Here is a 16,083-nt window from a genome sequence, read left to right on the forward strand (position 1 = left end):
CTGAGCCCTGGAAATGCAACAGGTGTGAATGGCAGCCAGCAGCAGTGTTGTCCTCCTCTTGTAGCTGCAGTTTGAGAATGGGATTTCAGCTGAAGATCTAGAGAGCTGGGGCTGTAAAGTTCTGGCTGCCACAGGTCTGGGGGTTTGCTGTTGTAGGGTTGCTCATGTGCTGTGCCAGCGCCCAGCAAGGGACAGTCAGTGCAATCGTCCCAGGAAGCCCAGCCAATGTCCGTTCTCACTGTTGCAGAGGCAGGTCTAGACGACACCCGCTGCTGCAGATGCAGATGGGGCTAAGTGTAGCAGGCTTGCGACACCAGTGGCCGTGAATGGAGCAGCTCAGGAGCTTGGAGCATCAGCAGGAAGGGAAACACCAATGGTGACCTGACCTAGCCAGAGCTGGTAAGCGTGGGGAGGAAAGCCCCATGGCAGGGGGCAGCTGTAAGAGGGGTGGGAATGGCAACATAGGGGTGGTTCTGCTTTTACCTCTTGCTGTGGGCCATGCAAAACTTGACTGCAGACCTGGGCTGTTTGTTGTTGTAGCTGGGGCTCTTCCCACGGCATTGTTGTTGTAGGGTTGCTTGTGTGCACTGGGGCTGCATGCGCTGGTCGAGCTCCTCATATCGCTTTGTTGTCATACAGTTCACGTGGATGCTAAGTTTTCTGACCTGGTTTGTTATTGTAAAGTTGTACATGGGTACAGGGTTCATGCCCTGGTTCATTATTGTAGGTTTGCTCACAGATGCTGAGACTGCTCATATGAGTTTCTTGTTTTACAGTTGCCTGGAGGGGGCTGGATTTGCTGACCTAACTTGCGATGGTAGGGTTGCACTAGGGTGCCATGCACTGGTTTGTCATTGTAGCGTCACTCATGAGCACTGGGGCTGCTTGTGAGTTCTGACCTTTTCTGTGGCCCACGGCAAATCTCTTCCCTGCCCTGTGCCTCAGTTTCCCCTTCTACCTTTTATCTATCTTACCTGTTTAGCTTGTAAGCTCTTTGGGGGGAGTCTCTCACTATGTATCTATGTAACAGCTGGCTGTGTGGATCTCTTGGCTTTACGGTGATACAAATACATATAAAGAAAAGGAAGACTTGTGGCATCTTAGAGACTAACAAATTTATTTGAGCATAAGTTTTCGTAAGCTACCGCTCACTTCTAACTCATGAAAGCTTATGCTCAAATGAATTTGTTAGTCTCTAAGGTGCCACGAGTACTCCTTTTCTTTTTGCGAATACAGAGTAACACAGCTGCTACTCTGAAACAAATATATATGTAGAGAAATGGGAGAGGATTCAGAGATGAGCCAGAAGAATGATAAAAGGATTAGTAAACCTGCCTTAGAATGAGAGACTTCAGGAACTCAATCTGTTCCATTTACCAAAGAGAAGGTTCAGAGATGGTTTGATCACAGTCTATAAGTACATCCATGAGGAAGAAAATAGAGGGCTCTTCAATCTAGCAGCCAAAAGTCTAATGAGACCGGATGGAAGATAAAGCTAGAAAAACTCAGACTTGGAAATAAGATGCAAATTTTTAACAGTGAGTGTAGTTAACCATTGAGACAACTTACCCAGGATTGTGGTTGAGTCTCCATCACTGGAGTTTTTTAATCAAGACTGGATGCGTTTCTACGAGATCTTCTGTAGTGGAACCCTAGTTATTGGACTTGAAGCAGGAATTGATTCAAAAGTTATGTTCTGCAAAAAATCAGACTAGATTATCATAATGATCCCTCCTGGCCTTAGCCATCTATGAATCTGTTGGGATAAACATCCCTTGCACCTCCCCAAGCTCCTGTCTTAGTGAGTAACTCAGTCAGGAAACTGATTTCTCCCCCCGATCTGATTTCCTTTTTCCTCTTGACGGCATCCCGTTAAAACGTGTGAGTGATCCGGACCCCGGAAGACATTGATGGGAAAACGTACCATGTTAAATAAACCGTGGCAATGTTGTAAGAATTAAATGGTTGCTCCCGATTATGATTGAGTTAAAATAAAAGATACACTAATGGATTTAAAGCTGCCTCAAATTGATGTTGGAAATATTGTCACGCCTGTATTTACTGGATAAAGTGTTGCTTTAAAACCCGTTGAATTCCCGACTTAATGACTAGAATAAAACCTTAAGTAACTTGGAATGTTGGAAGGGCTTTTACGGAATTGTGTGTTTCTTCCTCCCTCTCCCCCCCCCCCCCGCTGTAAACAACATGCAGGAGGAACTAGTGATAAAAGGAAGTGAGATGCTCAGGCCACTCACAGAGTGGGGACAATACGTTTCTAAGGCCTCATCTACACTTGAAAATTAATTTGGCTGTGAATGTAAAACACATTAGCTATTTGGGAATACTCTGTGCATGGACTCTCTAATTCTGCAGTAAAAGTGTCTTCAACACGGTTAGCTTAATCCATAGTCAAAGAGTAGCTCCATGGGTAGATGTAACCTACTGGTGATCGTGTATGAGAGAGTCTCCTGTGCTGAAATACGGAAGGTACGAGTTGGTACAGCCCCTTAGCTACAGCATTCTGGCTCTTTGTCTCAAGCTATAGCAGTTCACACTTTGAGCTTTTCAATACTTGTCCTCCAAGGTACACAGATTTTTCCATTGTTCTAGTTCTTTGTCTCTGAGTTTGAGCTTTACCTCTTTCTCTTGTCCTCCAATCGCTGTCATTTTTTGTCTTCTCCGTGCTAATCTTCAATCGGAATGTTCTGCTTTCCCAGTCTACCGGGTCAGTTATTCTCTGTACAACCACCTTGCCCAGTGCAGTGAGCTCGATATCGTCCACAAATCTAAGGTTGTGCACTTCCTGCCACGTAACATGACATCTCTCAATGCTGCAGCCATTATTGCTTCCGGGACGGAGCTGAACCAATCTGGTGACAGCGTGCATCTTTGTCTCACTCCTGCAGGCGTCCTGGGCCATCTTGTCAGCGTCTTCTCCACTCTCCCGGCACTCGTCAATTTGCTGCCAATATTTTCTATCAGCTTGATCGGGTTTTCGGGAATGCCAGACTGTCTCGCAGCTTGCCGCAATCCTTTCTGCCGAATGCTATCAAAAGCCTGTAAAGTGGTCATAACAGGGTCGGTTATGTTCTGTGCTCTTCTCTGAGATCTGTCTTATTACCAGTGAACCTGATCTATTGTCCTTCATCCTCCTCTAGATCTGGCCTGTTCCTCTGCAAATCCTACTTCCACGTATCTCTTCATTCTCCTCTGCAACCTCTTGGGGAATGCTTTCCCCGGCACGCTCAATAAGCTGCGTCCTTTGGAGTCCTTTTCTTATCTCTTTTTTCGTAGATCGGTACTGTGTTTCCCCCCAGTTCTCTCGGCACTTGCTCTTGTTCCTAAATCTGGTCAAATAGCTTGCACATCCCCTTTGGCTTGCGTTCCTTGCCCGCTTGCAGCAGCTCCGCACTTGCATGGTTACTTCCTGGCGCCTTGTTCCTTTTAAAACTTTCAATTGAGATGTTTACATCTTCTGCTAAGAAGCCCGGCATTGCCTCTCCCTCATTTGTGGCTGGGAAGCTTCTCTGGAACTATTTCCTTGCCTGTGTTCTGAGCTTTGTACAGCTCTTCAAAATAGTCTTTCCCTCTCTTAATCTTTCTTTTTCATCTTCAATCATTTGCGCGCACTTGTCTTTCACCGCTGACATCTCCAGCTCATCTGTGCCACTCAGTTCTATTATCTTGCTAAGGAACCCCTGTGTTGCATTGTTCTGCTTTTTTACTTTATTCACTTATCCAGTTGTTTCTGTCTCTAGTCACTTTCTGTTTTATCTCTCCGGTCAGCCTATCGCCCAGCTAGTAGGCTTATGTCTTCCTTTTTATTCTCCTTCAGCTTCCACACTTGTCATTCAGCTACAGCACTTATCCACCTTGACATCTTTGCTTTGGCCTTGTTCAGCCTCTCTCATAATTTCTTTTCTTTTTACACCGTTCCCCATCTCATCAACATTAATTTCTTCTTCCACCAGAGACATGACGATTTCCCACACAGCTTCTTTGTCTTCTTTGCTGATATCTGGCTCTTTCGGTTGTCTGTGTCCTAGATATTAGTTATTGGCACTTTTTCTCAATTGCTTTCAGGCTCAACATCATTGATGCCGGCACTAATTATGATCTGCACGACAACACATTTGATTTCCACCTGAGATTCACAAGCATAAAGTCTATTGGGTTAAATCCCTGTCCACTTTCTCTGCTGAAATAGCACGTTCGTTATCACCAGGTTGTTGCTTAGGCTACTAAATTTCTGACTTTCTCCTCTTTCGTTTTCTTCATCTCATCCAAATTTGCCTATTGGTCCAGCCCAGGAATTCCAGCCCAATCCTGCTTTTGCATTAAAATCTTCCACCACTCAATAACACTTCTTGCCTTGAAACATCTCACATTGTTCTCTGTAGAGAGTTATAAAATTCATCCATTTCTTCCTTGGGCGTTACTGACATATGCTATTGTAACTGCACTGGATTTGAATCTGGATTTGAGTCTGGCTCAGACCCACCCTCCACACAGATCCTATGATCCAGGTCCTGAGTGCTTCCACACCTGAGTTGGACAGGTTTGTGCGTGTACAGAGGGTGGCGGGGGTGGGGGGGGGTTGGGGAGTGAGGGGGGTTGAGTTCAAACCTGAATCTGAGCTTGGATTTACAATGCAATATAAACATACCCCTCTGGCCTGCTGGGTCACCTTGGGCAAGTCATGGCCCCACTCTGTGCCTCAGTTTCCCCATCTGTAAAATGAGGATGGTGATACCGACCTTCATTGTAAAGCACTTTGAGGTTGACTGATTTAAAAGCTCTATATAAGAGTAGGGATTATTACTGGTATTGCAGTATCACCTCGAGATCGCAATTTAAATTAGGGCCCCACGCACTGGGCACTAGGTATAGGGTGACCAGCTGTCCTGATTATTATCAGGACCATCACAATATTATGGGCTTTGCCTTATATATGCAAGTATTACACCTCCCCCCCAGAAAAAAAGTGTCCTGATGTTTCACACTTGCTATCTGGTCACCCTAAGTCGATAGGCCCATATAAGGCCTGGTCTTTTATTCAAAGTTGCATTGCTTTAACTTTTATTGTTGATATTATTATTTATTCATTTGTACTCCGGTACCACATAGAAACCCTAGTCAGGGCCCAGCACCCATTGTGTTAGGGACTGTACAGACAAAGAACAAATTAAAAATGGCCCCTGCCTGAAAAAATTTACAACCCAAGTATCAGCTTCAAAACTGACTTAGCTAAATGAGTGCCAAGCTCTGTGTAGACACTTGGAATTCAATTTAAAATCAGCTTGTATCAATGTATTTGAATTTGATATAGATAGACGTTAATTGGCTCCTTTTTATCCGAAGGCCCCACTTTGGGGCCTGATCCCACTCCCCAATTCTGAACAGGGCTAGGTCACTACTGAAGAGATTCCCCCTCATAAATTACACAATCTTGTGCCTGAGTGAGATGGATAATGCAGCTTTAACACACACTTATTTGTCACCTAAGCAACTGGGGAAATCAAATCAATGCTTTTTAAGCTCCTTCAAATTGCACACATTTATTATTCTCTCTCTCTCTCTCTCTCTCCCTCCCCGCTTCCCTTCTCTTCCTTTCTGATGTCCTGAAGATGTGCTAATTACAAGCTCAGGTTAGTCTATTATCGTTTGGCACTGCGAGCCGGCTCCGTAAAAGCATGACAGAGAACATTAGAACTAAGGGATGCAAAGTTTTGAGTTGACAACACCACGGGGAGAGTTTCGTTGCTTTTAGACGAGGCACCAGGGAGCTGACAATTCAAAATAGCCCCAGGTGGATAGCAAAAGATGGCAATTTTACACTTTTTCTGGACATATTATCGACTATTAAGAAAAAAATGTATTTTTATGTGTACTAAAGGGGGGGAGGGACCTGTATTTTACTAATAGGTGCTTGATATTTAAAAGTAGCATTCTTTTTATTTATTTTAATTTTCTTTTCTGTTTGTTTCCCCATTTTTGTTTTGAAGGCCATCTCTCTGCTCCACTATTTGACACTGATTGACAGCTGTACTGATCATTTTAAATGATGCATTCGTTGAAGTAACTTTTTTATTTAATATATATAATAATTATTATAAAGACTTTCTTTATGCACAGCCACCCCTTGATGGAAAGAAAGTTCTGATTTTAAATGGCAGGCACAGATAAATGCAGGAACAGGTAAATACAAAAACAGAAAACTCAGTAATAATGGGGAATTTCAACTATCCCCATATTGACTAGGAACATGTCACTTCTGGACAGGATGCAGAGATAAAATTTCTAGACACCATTAACGACTTCTTGGAGCAGCTAGTCCTGGAACCCTACCATGGGGAGAGACCATTCTTGATTCAGTCCTAAGTGGTGCACAGAATCTGGTCCAAGAGGTGAATATAGCTGACCCGCTTGGTAACATAATACATTTAAACATCCTTGTAAGGGGCAAAAATACCAAAGGAAACCCACCACTGTAGCATATAACTTTAGAAAGGGGAATGACACAAAAATGAGGAGGCTAGTTAAATGGAAATGAAAAGGAACAGTCACAAGAGTGAGATGCCTGCAAGCTGCATGGAAACTTTTAAAAAATACTATAATAGAGACTGAAGCTATATGTATATCCCAAATAATAAATAAAAACAGTATGAAGACCCCCCCCCTCAAATGCCACCATGGCTAAACAACAGAGTAAAAGAGGCAGTGGAAGACAAAAAGACATCTTTTAAAAATTGGAAGTAAAATCCTACTGAGGAAAATAGAACGGAACATAAGCTCTGGCAAGTCAAATATAAAAGTATAATTTGGCAGGCCAAAAAAGAATTTGAAAAGCAACTAGCAAAAGACAGAGCAAAAATGTTTAGAAGCACCAGAAGCAGGAAGCCTGTCAAACATTCAGTGGGGCCACTGGACGATCGAGGTGCTAAAGGAGCACTCAAGGAAGATAAGGCCATTGCGGAGAAGTTAAATGGATTCTTTACATTAGTCTTCACTGCTGAGGATATGAGGGAGATTCCCACACCTGAGCCATTCTTTTTTGTGACAAATCTGAGGAACTGTCCCAGACTGAGGTCAATAGGGGAGGTTTTGGAACAAATTGGTAAATTAAACAGTAATAAGGCGCCAGGGCAAGATGGAATTCACCCAGGAGTTCTGAAGGAACTCCAATGCGAAATTGTAGAACTAACTAATTGTGGTATGTAATCTACCACTGAAATCAGGCTCTGTACCAGATGACTGGAGGATAGCTCATGTAACACCAATTTAAAAAAGGCTCAAGAGGCGATCCTCACAGTTTCAGACCTGTAAGCCTAACTTCAATACCAGGCAAATGGGTTAAAACCATAGTAAAGAACAGAATGATCAGACACACAGATGAACACGATATGTTGGGGAAGAATCAACACGGGCTTTTGTAAAGGGAAATCATGCCTCACCAATCTATTAGAATTCTTTAGGGATGTCAGCAAACATGTGGACAAGGGTAATCTAGTGGTCATTGTGTACTTGAACTTTCAGAAAGCCTTTGACAAGCTCCCTCACCAACGGCTCTTAAGCAAAGTAAGCAGTCATGGGATAAGAGAGGAGGTCCTCTCATGGATCAGTAACTGGTTAAAAGATAGGAAATAAAGGGTAGGAATAAATGGTCAGTTTTTACAGTGGGGAAAGGTAAATAGCGGGGTCCCCCAGGGATCTGTACTGGGAGCAGTGCTGTTCAACATGTTCATAAATGATCTGGAAAAAGGGCTAAACAGTGAAGTGGCAAAGTTTACAGATGATAGAAAATGACTCAAGGTAGCAAACTCCAAAGCAGACTGCGAAGAGTTACAAAGGGATCTCACAAAACTGCGCGACTGGGCAACAAAATGGCAGATGAAATTCAGTCTTGATAAATGCTAAGTGAGGCACATTGGAGAATATAATCCCAACTATCCATACAAAATGATGGGGTCTAATTAGCACTCAAGAAAGAGTCGTTGTGAGTAGTTCACTGAGCAGATGTTTTCAGTGTACAGCAGCAGTCAGAAAAGCGAACAGGACGTTGGGAACCATTAGGAAAGGGATAGGTAGGTAATAAGACATAAAATACCATCATGCCTCTCTATAAAGGCATGGTGCGCCCACACCTTGAATACTGCAGGCAGTTCTGGTCATGCCAGCTCAAAAATATATATTAGAACTTGAAAAAACAGAGAAAACGGTGAAAAAAATGATTAGGGATGTGGAACAGCTTCCATATGAGGAGAGATTAATAAAACTGGGGATGGTCAGCTTAGAAAAGAGACATCTCTCCCCTTAGTAAACACAGAGATCTATCCAGTCATGAACGGAGTGGGGAAAGTGACAAGGGAAGTGTTATTTACCCCTTCACGTAATACAAGACCTAGGGATCACCCAATGAAATTAATAGGCAGTAGGTTGAAAACAAACAGAAGGAAGCACTTCTTCACACAACGCACAGTCAATTTATGGACAGAGGCGGATTAAGCTTTTGTGGGGTCCTGAGCCGGAGCAAGTGGGGGCTCCTCTCCATCCCTTCCACCTGCAGTTCCACCCGCCCCTCCCCCATGCTCCTGCCAGGGAGCGTGGTCGAGGCGCGGGGGCTTCCCCCGCCTGCCCGGCGCTTCTGCCTGGGAGCAGGGGAAGCCTCTGTGCCCCAACCCTGCTCTCCAGCAGGAGCACTGGGCAGGTGGGGCCCCCCAAATGACCAGAGCCCCTGGGTACAGGCCCTGTTGGCCCAGTGGCTAATCCACCACTGCTTGTGGAACTCATTGTCAGGGGATGTTGTAAAGGCCAAAAGTATGATTGGGTTCTAAAAAAGAATTAGACAAGTTCATTGAGGAAGATCCATCAATGGCTATTAACCAAGATAGGCAGGGACACAACCCCATGCTCTGGGTATTTCTAAACCTCTGACTGCCAGAAGCTGGGACTGGATGACAGGGGATGGATCACTTGATAAATTGCCCTGTTCTGATCATTCCCTTGAAGCATCAGGCATGGACCACTCTCAGAAGACAGGATGCTGGGCTAGATGGACCATTGGTCTGACCCAATATGGCCGTTCTTATGTTCTTAAGTCATTATTGGAACTTGGTAGAAACTTTCTAGCTCTTGATTCTTTGGGTCTGATGCTCATTTACACTAAGGACTCCTCTGCACGGCTCTGGTAGCACAAAGGGGCCTTTAAGTAGGCATATATAGCCAGAGAGGTGTAAGAGCCTGAATGTGAAGCCTTTTTCTTTCTTCTTTAATGCAGATGGGTTTGATTATTGAGTATCATCTCCCCAAGTGATTGTCCTTGAATTAACTCCAGAGGACGCCCTCCTGTTGATGTGTGTAACATATGTAATTCAACTTCCCGAATGTTTGTTTAAAATATTTCCCCTAGACGTTATTTATAGAAGGGTCAAACGAAGCCGCACCAATGTCCTTTGGTTTGAAAAGGCCACTTTTGACTTTTCTCTAATGGGCTTTTAAAAACCTGTAATAAAACATCACTGCCTTCTGTGTGGCGATTTCCCCCCGCCCGCTCTTCCCAGCCGTTGATTTCTAAGAAGGCTGTGGGTCCTTTCTGCTCAAAACATAGTCTGGGCAGACGTGCTGTGGAGGGGAAGGATGGTCCAGTGGTTATCGCCTATTGGAGACAGTGAGAGCTTGATCTAACCCAAAGCTATCTATACTTGTAACGCAGGGAGTGCCAGACTGGCTCAGAACCAGGGTCCATCTGACACCGTGTCCCATCCCCACCATCTGCTTCAGAGGATTGTGCAATAGCCTCAGCAGTGATGGGATAATCTGCACCCAGGGGATATTTTCCTCCTGACCCCATCAATTTGAGGTTGGCTTTGTGCCCTGAAACATGAGAGTTTACAGCCTTAGGGGGCTTTTTAAATCCCTGTGATCATACCCCTGGATAGTCCTGTGTATCCTATCACTGTCCCATAGAATCATAGAATATCAGGGTTGGAAGGGACCTCAGGAGGTCATCTAGTCCAACCCCCGCTCAAAGCAGGACCAATCCCCAACTAAATCATCCCAGCCAGGGCTTTGTCAAGCCTGACCTTAAAAACTTCGAAGGAAGGAGATTCCACCACCTCCCTAGGTAATGCCTTCCAGTGTTTCACCACCCATCACTCTGGAGTTCAGGCTGCTCAGCATCTTGCTAAATTAGATCCTAACAGAACAGCCCTAGGCCTATATTGGCCGATAATTGTTCTTTGGTGGGGCGTGGGTGAGTCATCAGTTCCGTGGCTCTCGGTCCAGCCAATACCTAGTAGCACAGTAGGTCTGAATTACTGCCAGAGACGATACCAGTGATGCAGCATCCAAGTCCGTGGAACTGGCCACGGGAGCAGCTGGGTCAGACCTTGGCTGAGTCCAGGGGTTGCAGTCGATTGCAGAGCCGAAGCAATCTGTTGGTTTTGGTGGAATGCAAATAGGCCTGCATCTGCGGACTTGCATCCTCCGCTGGGCAAAGGTTTTGCACTGAATCCAGCTGCTACTCTGTTCTCTTCTCTTCTCTTCTCTCTGGGTTCTTGTACCGTCCCTCAGCACCACCCTATCTCAGCCCCTTCCAGTCGCGCATTAAACAACCGGTCTAACATTGGCCTTGTGTCATTCATTCTCTCATCCTCATGCCAGCAGGAGAGTTTTGTGTGCATGGTGGGGTGATTTGTTTTGGTAGGGTCTCCTGTTTTAGAATGCACTGCTGTGTGTTTGTTTATATTAGAAAAGACAGGTCAGAGACGTGCCCTGTGCACTTAGATCAGCCCTCATCCCATGACTTGAGGCTCTTATAGATATGCAGGGTGACCCCAGGGCCCCGGGCACGTACGAGACAGGCTGCTGGGTGATCCCAGGCCTGGTCTTGTGCCCAGCAGACAAAATCTCTGAATCTCCCTTGACTAAAACGGCTTCTCTCTTACAGTGCATCTCCCCTGCATCTCACCCAGATGTCCCCGGGCTTCCTGGCTCAGGATACCTGTGTTCCGGCTGCCCCACTGGCCGGTGCCCAAATCGTGCTCTCGGAAGGTTTTTTTAAGCCACATTCAAGTGCTCAGAAGACGGAGAATAACAGATAAACAAACAATTAGGCTATTGTGGCTCCCGGCTGACAACAGGCATGAGGGGTGGAAGATTGCTGCGTTCGGCTTGATTGTTCCCAGTGGAGCCTGCCCCTGGCAGCAGTTGCTAAACAGATGGATAATAAGATGATGAGTTCCTAATGGGTTATGCTCGGTACAGAGAGAAGCGTTTGCAAACCCCACATTGTTCCCCTATTAGGAACCCAAAATGGAGGCCCTGGGCTGTCAGTTTTGCAGCCCCCAGAGGCAATGGATTCAGCCGGAGCTGCGACACTGGCTTGAGGACTCAGCTGCGCTGCTGCAGCGTCATTGGGAGGGGCAGCGTGGCCTTGTGGTTACAGTGCTAGACAGGGACCTGGGTTCTTGTCTGGGCTGTGCTGTCCCATAGCTCTTGATTTTGTTTAGCAGAGTGAAATGTGCAGGGAAGACAGCATGGTTTAGTTGGTAGGGGACACAGTGACCTTGGGCAAAGCACATCCCTCCTCTGTGCCTCAGTTTCCCCTCCGACCTTTTGTCTACTTAGCTTGTAAGCTTTTCAGAGCAGGATCTGTCTCTCACTTTCTGTCTGTGCAGTGCCTAGCACAACAGGGCCCTGATCTCGGTTGGGCTTTCCAGATGCTATAATAATAATTCTTTTTTTAGTCCTTGTATCGCTGTCCCACTCAATGGGGCTGGCTAATCGGGATCTGTCAATTGCGTAATGGGACACCTGGCCCAGGAGTTGATGACACCACTCATTGTTATATGCTCAGCACTGAACCCTGTAACCAATGCATTGAATGAAAGGTGGTAATTCCTTGGTCCCCAAATCAGAGCCACAAAACAGCCAGATCTGGGGTTCTGGTTCAGGCCACGCTAAAGAAAAGATCCAGTGATGCAGCTGAGACCCAAACCTCCCGAAGGGTCATTGGCGTTCAGAGCTACAGGTTTAGTTTGAGTACATCTCAGTGTGAAGCCAGTTCAGTGAAGCATGAGCATGCAGGATTCGGGAATGACACTTACACGCTTGCTTAAAGTTAAGCATGTGCTTAAGTGGTCTCCTACAGCAGCACCTGGAATAAGTCTCACTCCCTGAATCTGCATCACCGGCCCTGTCTCCTTTACATGCTTTCCACCAAGGTAACATGCAACAGTAGCGGTTGGGCTTGATTTCCCGAGACATGTGTCCCATCCCACTAGGTGGGACCATCTGTCTCCGCTGCCGGTGGCTGGTGAACAGACAGCTCGGCTTCCCAAATGCGCAGAGCCCCAGGGCACTCCATCAAGAAGAAGAAAACCTGGAATGAGTTCAGCAATCATCAGTTTTAATTATAATGCCAGCTCCACCAAAAAAAAAAAAAGTGGTGGTTTTTTTTGTTTGTTTGTTTGTTTCCAAAGAGAAATCCACAATCCACAGCAAAATATCTTTACAAAGGAGAAGGGGGAAACAAAAGGAGACAGGAGGGGGGATATACACTTTCATTTTCAAGGGGAGAACAGAAGAATTTAGGATATAATATAGGTTTATTTTATTTATAAATAGTCCATGCCTCAGGCCTCTCTTATTCCAAGGGGAATGGTAAACTTTACCCTTCCCCATCCCACCACACCCACACATGGGCAATGACATTGCAGGCTCGGCTTTGTGTGTGTTTTACCCTCCCCCCACTTTTTTGACAACCCTGCTGCCCCCACCAAAAAGGGAGAGAGCAATTTGTCGCGTGATCAAGGCCACTCCGGTAATGAGTCCTCAGTTCTCAGCTGCCAGATACCAAATGCAGATATAGTCAAAGGCCGAGACAGGCTCGTGTGGTCTCAGCTGCCCAGCCGTCTGATTCGGTATGTGCAGGCTGCCGGGAAGCGGCAAGTTGTTGGGCATTTGGAAGCAGAGCAAAGTCCCACGGATAGGGTGTAGATTGTCCCTGGTTTGCAAAGTCCCCTCGCAGGCCGGGGGAGGAGGAAGGTCCAGATTTTTTCAGTGCGTACAGGTCAAACAGAAGCAAACGGGTATAGGTAGCTGCATGATTAAATGTGGTTATGTCTGTGTCACGCTGGTAGAGTAGATCAGGGATGGGAGGGGGGGCAAGTGGGAATTCCTGCCCCATTGGATATGGAACAGGAATGGCCTTTTGAGAATCAATCCCCTCAAGAATCAGTTCCACTCCCCTTTGTTCTCCGGAGTCCAGACGCTGGGCCTCACGCCCCATGCCCCAACGCCATGGGACTGTCAACCCGTCCCGGTGAGTCCTGCCCGTTCCTCCAAAGCAGGGAGGGCTCACAGCGATCCTTCCTGCTCCGGATGGAATCCAGGGGTGCGTCTCCGCTGCCCCGGAAAGCCCAGCTTCTCCTGCCACCCTCCTCACTGCATGGGGATGTAGGGCCAGTTGAAGCTAGATCCCGACAGCAGCATGTCCCGGATTAAGGTCTCGATGGGTGTCTTGCCCACCAGGCGGACGAAGAAGAGCTGCTCGATGACGGGCGCGGAGACGATGCGCAGGGAGGGCATGCGGAGCAGCAGCCGGCCAAAGCGGCTGGGCTGGTTGGGGTACTGATTCCGGACGTACTCCTCCAGGGCACACTGCGACTTCTCCTGGATACTCTCCACGGGGCCCAGATCTGAAAGGCCCACTGCATCTGCAAGGAGAGCAAGGGAAGAGGCGGGTGAGGGAACACGGCTCTCAGTTGCAGCCTGTACGAGGCAATTCTGCAGGGCAGGGGCAGGGTTAAACTGTGGAACTCCCTGCTGCAGGTCACAAGTGGGGCTAATTTAGAATCATAGAATATTGGCTTGGAAGAGACCTCAGGAGGTCATCTAGTCCAACCCCCTGCTCAAAGCAGGACCAATCCCAACTAAATCATCCCAGCCGGGGCTTTGTCAAGCCAGGCCTTAAAAAGCCCCTAAGGATGGAGATTCCACCACCTCCCTAGGGAACCCATTCCAGTGCTTCACCACCCTCCTAGTGAAATAGTGTTTCCTAATATCCAAACTAGACCTGCCCCACTGCAACTTGAGACCATCGCTCCTTGTTCTGTCATCTGCCACCACTGAGAACAGCCGAGCTCCATCCTCTTTGAAATCCCTCTTCAGGTAGTTGAAGGCTGTTATCAAATCCCCCCCTCACTCTTTTCTTCTACAGACTAAATAACCCAGTTCCCTCAGCCTCTCCTCGTAAGTCGTGTGCCCCAGGCCCCTAATAATTTTCGTTGCCCTCTGCTGGACTTTCTACAATTTGTCCAAATCTCTTCTGTAGTGGGGGCCCCAAAACTGGATGCAATACTCCAGGTGTGGCCTGACCAGTGCCGAATAGAGGGGAATAATCACGTCCCTCGGCCTGCTGGCAATGCTCCTACTAATACTAATAACTTGAAGGACTCCCTGGCACAGCAAAGATTAACCTGTGGGTCTCCCTAGCACAGTCAATTAACCTGTGGGACTCCCTGGCAATGGGGATCAAATCGATGACCAGAAGCTTGTTAGGCACATTACAGGCTGATCAAACAGACACAGTACCTGTCTCCAAGCAGTTCCCAACCCAGTTATGCATGTGATGTAACAAACAACAGAAAGGGGCTGGATGTGGAGAGACAAAGAACATGGGAAACTGAGGCACAGATAAGTCAATTGACTGCCACAAGATCTCAGGTGGAACTAGAACCCAGAGAGGCCTGAATCTCAGTCCCTAATTGTAGCTGCACGCTGGTTGTGGTGAATGAACGGGTTTTACAGTTTGTATAATTCCTAAACCAAACCGCTAGCCACCTGGGCTCGTTAGAGTTCCGTGACCTTCGGCCGAGGAAGGCAATTCGCGTCAGAGTCCTGTTTAAACTGCAATATGCTACATAATGCCCTGCCAAAAGTCCCGCCCCCCAGCATCAGCTGGACACCAGCGCTAAGTGAAAGGTTCTAAATGAAAACTCTTTGGGGGCATAAAAATGGCCATTTTTGCAGTAACAAAATCCATGGCTACAGACTCTGGACTTTTCTTTCTTCATGACACAGTTTTACCAAAATCATTGTCAAAAGCCAGATTTTTTCATGAAGGAAGATCATCAGTGATGATTTCAATTGTTAAACAATCCTGGGCAACATCATTTTCTGGGTGAGAAATGGGTCTGTTTCAAACCCGGCCCAAAGGAAACATGGGCACTTCGGTTTGAGGTTTTCAACCCGCTGTGCTATGTACGCTAGTTTTCCCTTCCGGCCCTAAAATGCGCGCAGCGTTTTTGTGCGCTGTTCCAAAAGCTGCCACGTCCCACCCCAGCAGTGGCCGCATCGTAGCGGCGATTGCCGCAATTTCCCAAGGGCTTTTCGAGACCCTTTGGGATGGATGGTGCCGATAAACATCTCCGTGATCAAAGAGAAGCGAGCGTTCCATTCCTTGCCTTTCCAAACCCCTTTGCCCCATGCAGCCTCATCCTCAATCCCCAGGAGGCTAGATTCACAAACTCCTCCCTGCCTTGCCCTCTACATCTCCCAGCGGCCTATTCTCTCTAGAGCAATGCTCACCCTGGGCTCCTTCCAAACACATCTCCCCAGTCCCAGCCATTCATCCTTGAAGGGGGAGCGGTTCCCCTAGGGCCCGGTATGCAAGGAGCAGGGTGAAGGTCGGTGTTTCCCACCCTGCAATAAAGGACGCCCCCAGCCCAGCCGAGTTTGCTCAATTCACGGCCTGAATTGAGGCAAAGGAGAAGGGGCTCCTTTCACGGTCCTGAATGAGCTCTCGCCATTCAGTCGGGGGCCATAACCACTATTGACAGCTCTGAAAGGGGGCTCAGAGCGAAGACATTCACACCCGCAGCCTTTCAAACATGGCCCAGCTATTACACAGACATTTAGCCCGGGCTGAAAGAATGGCTCCAACGCTGCTGACAATAGCTGGCTCCTAAAAACGCTCAGCATGCCAACCTTCCTCCACAGGCCACCAAGGGCTGGGTGGGGTGGGGTGCCTGAGAGGTGCAGTGAGGGAGAGGGGCCAGGCGGTTTGTGCCTCAGTCCGTT

At 47.1% G+C, this 16,083-nt stretch overlaps 1 protein-coding gene and 1 long non-coding RNA gene across 3 annotated transcripts in view; one reads left to right on the plus strand and one right to left on the minus strand.

Moving 5' to 3' along the window:
- Positions 1 to 14: 14 nt before the first annotated feature.
- On the plus strand, positions 15 to 12,476 carry LOC119847557. Its single transcript, XR_005290115.2, has 2 exons — positions 15 to 399; positions 10,949 to 12,476. It is a non-coding gene; the product is annotated as an uncharacterized LOC119847557 (long non-coding RNA).
- Positions 12,389 to 16,083, minus strand: part of LOC119847555 (nuclear receptor subfamily 2 group F member 5) — a 33,492-nt gene continuing 29,797 nt past the window's right edge. For both annotated transcript variants that reach the window (XM_038382406.2, XM_038382405.2), the window contains exon 3: positions 12,389 to 13,718. In XM_038382406.2, coding sequence (XP_038238334.1) covers positions 13,444 to 13,718 — 275 coding nt within the window. In that variant the 3' untranslated portion in view covers positions 12,389 to 13,443. The remainder of the gene's footprint in view (positions 13,719 to 16,083) is intronic.

This window comes from Dermochelys coriacea, chromosome 24 (assembly GCF_009764565.3).
Source record: "Dermochelys coriacea isolate rDerCor1 chromosome 24, rDerCor1.pri.v4, whole genome shotgun sequence".
In the NCBI taxonomy this organism is placed as follows: domain Eukaryota; kingdom Metazoa; phylum Chordata; order Testudines; family Dermochelyidae; genus Dermochelys; species Dermochelys coriacea.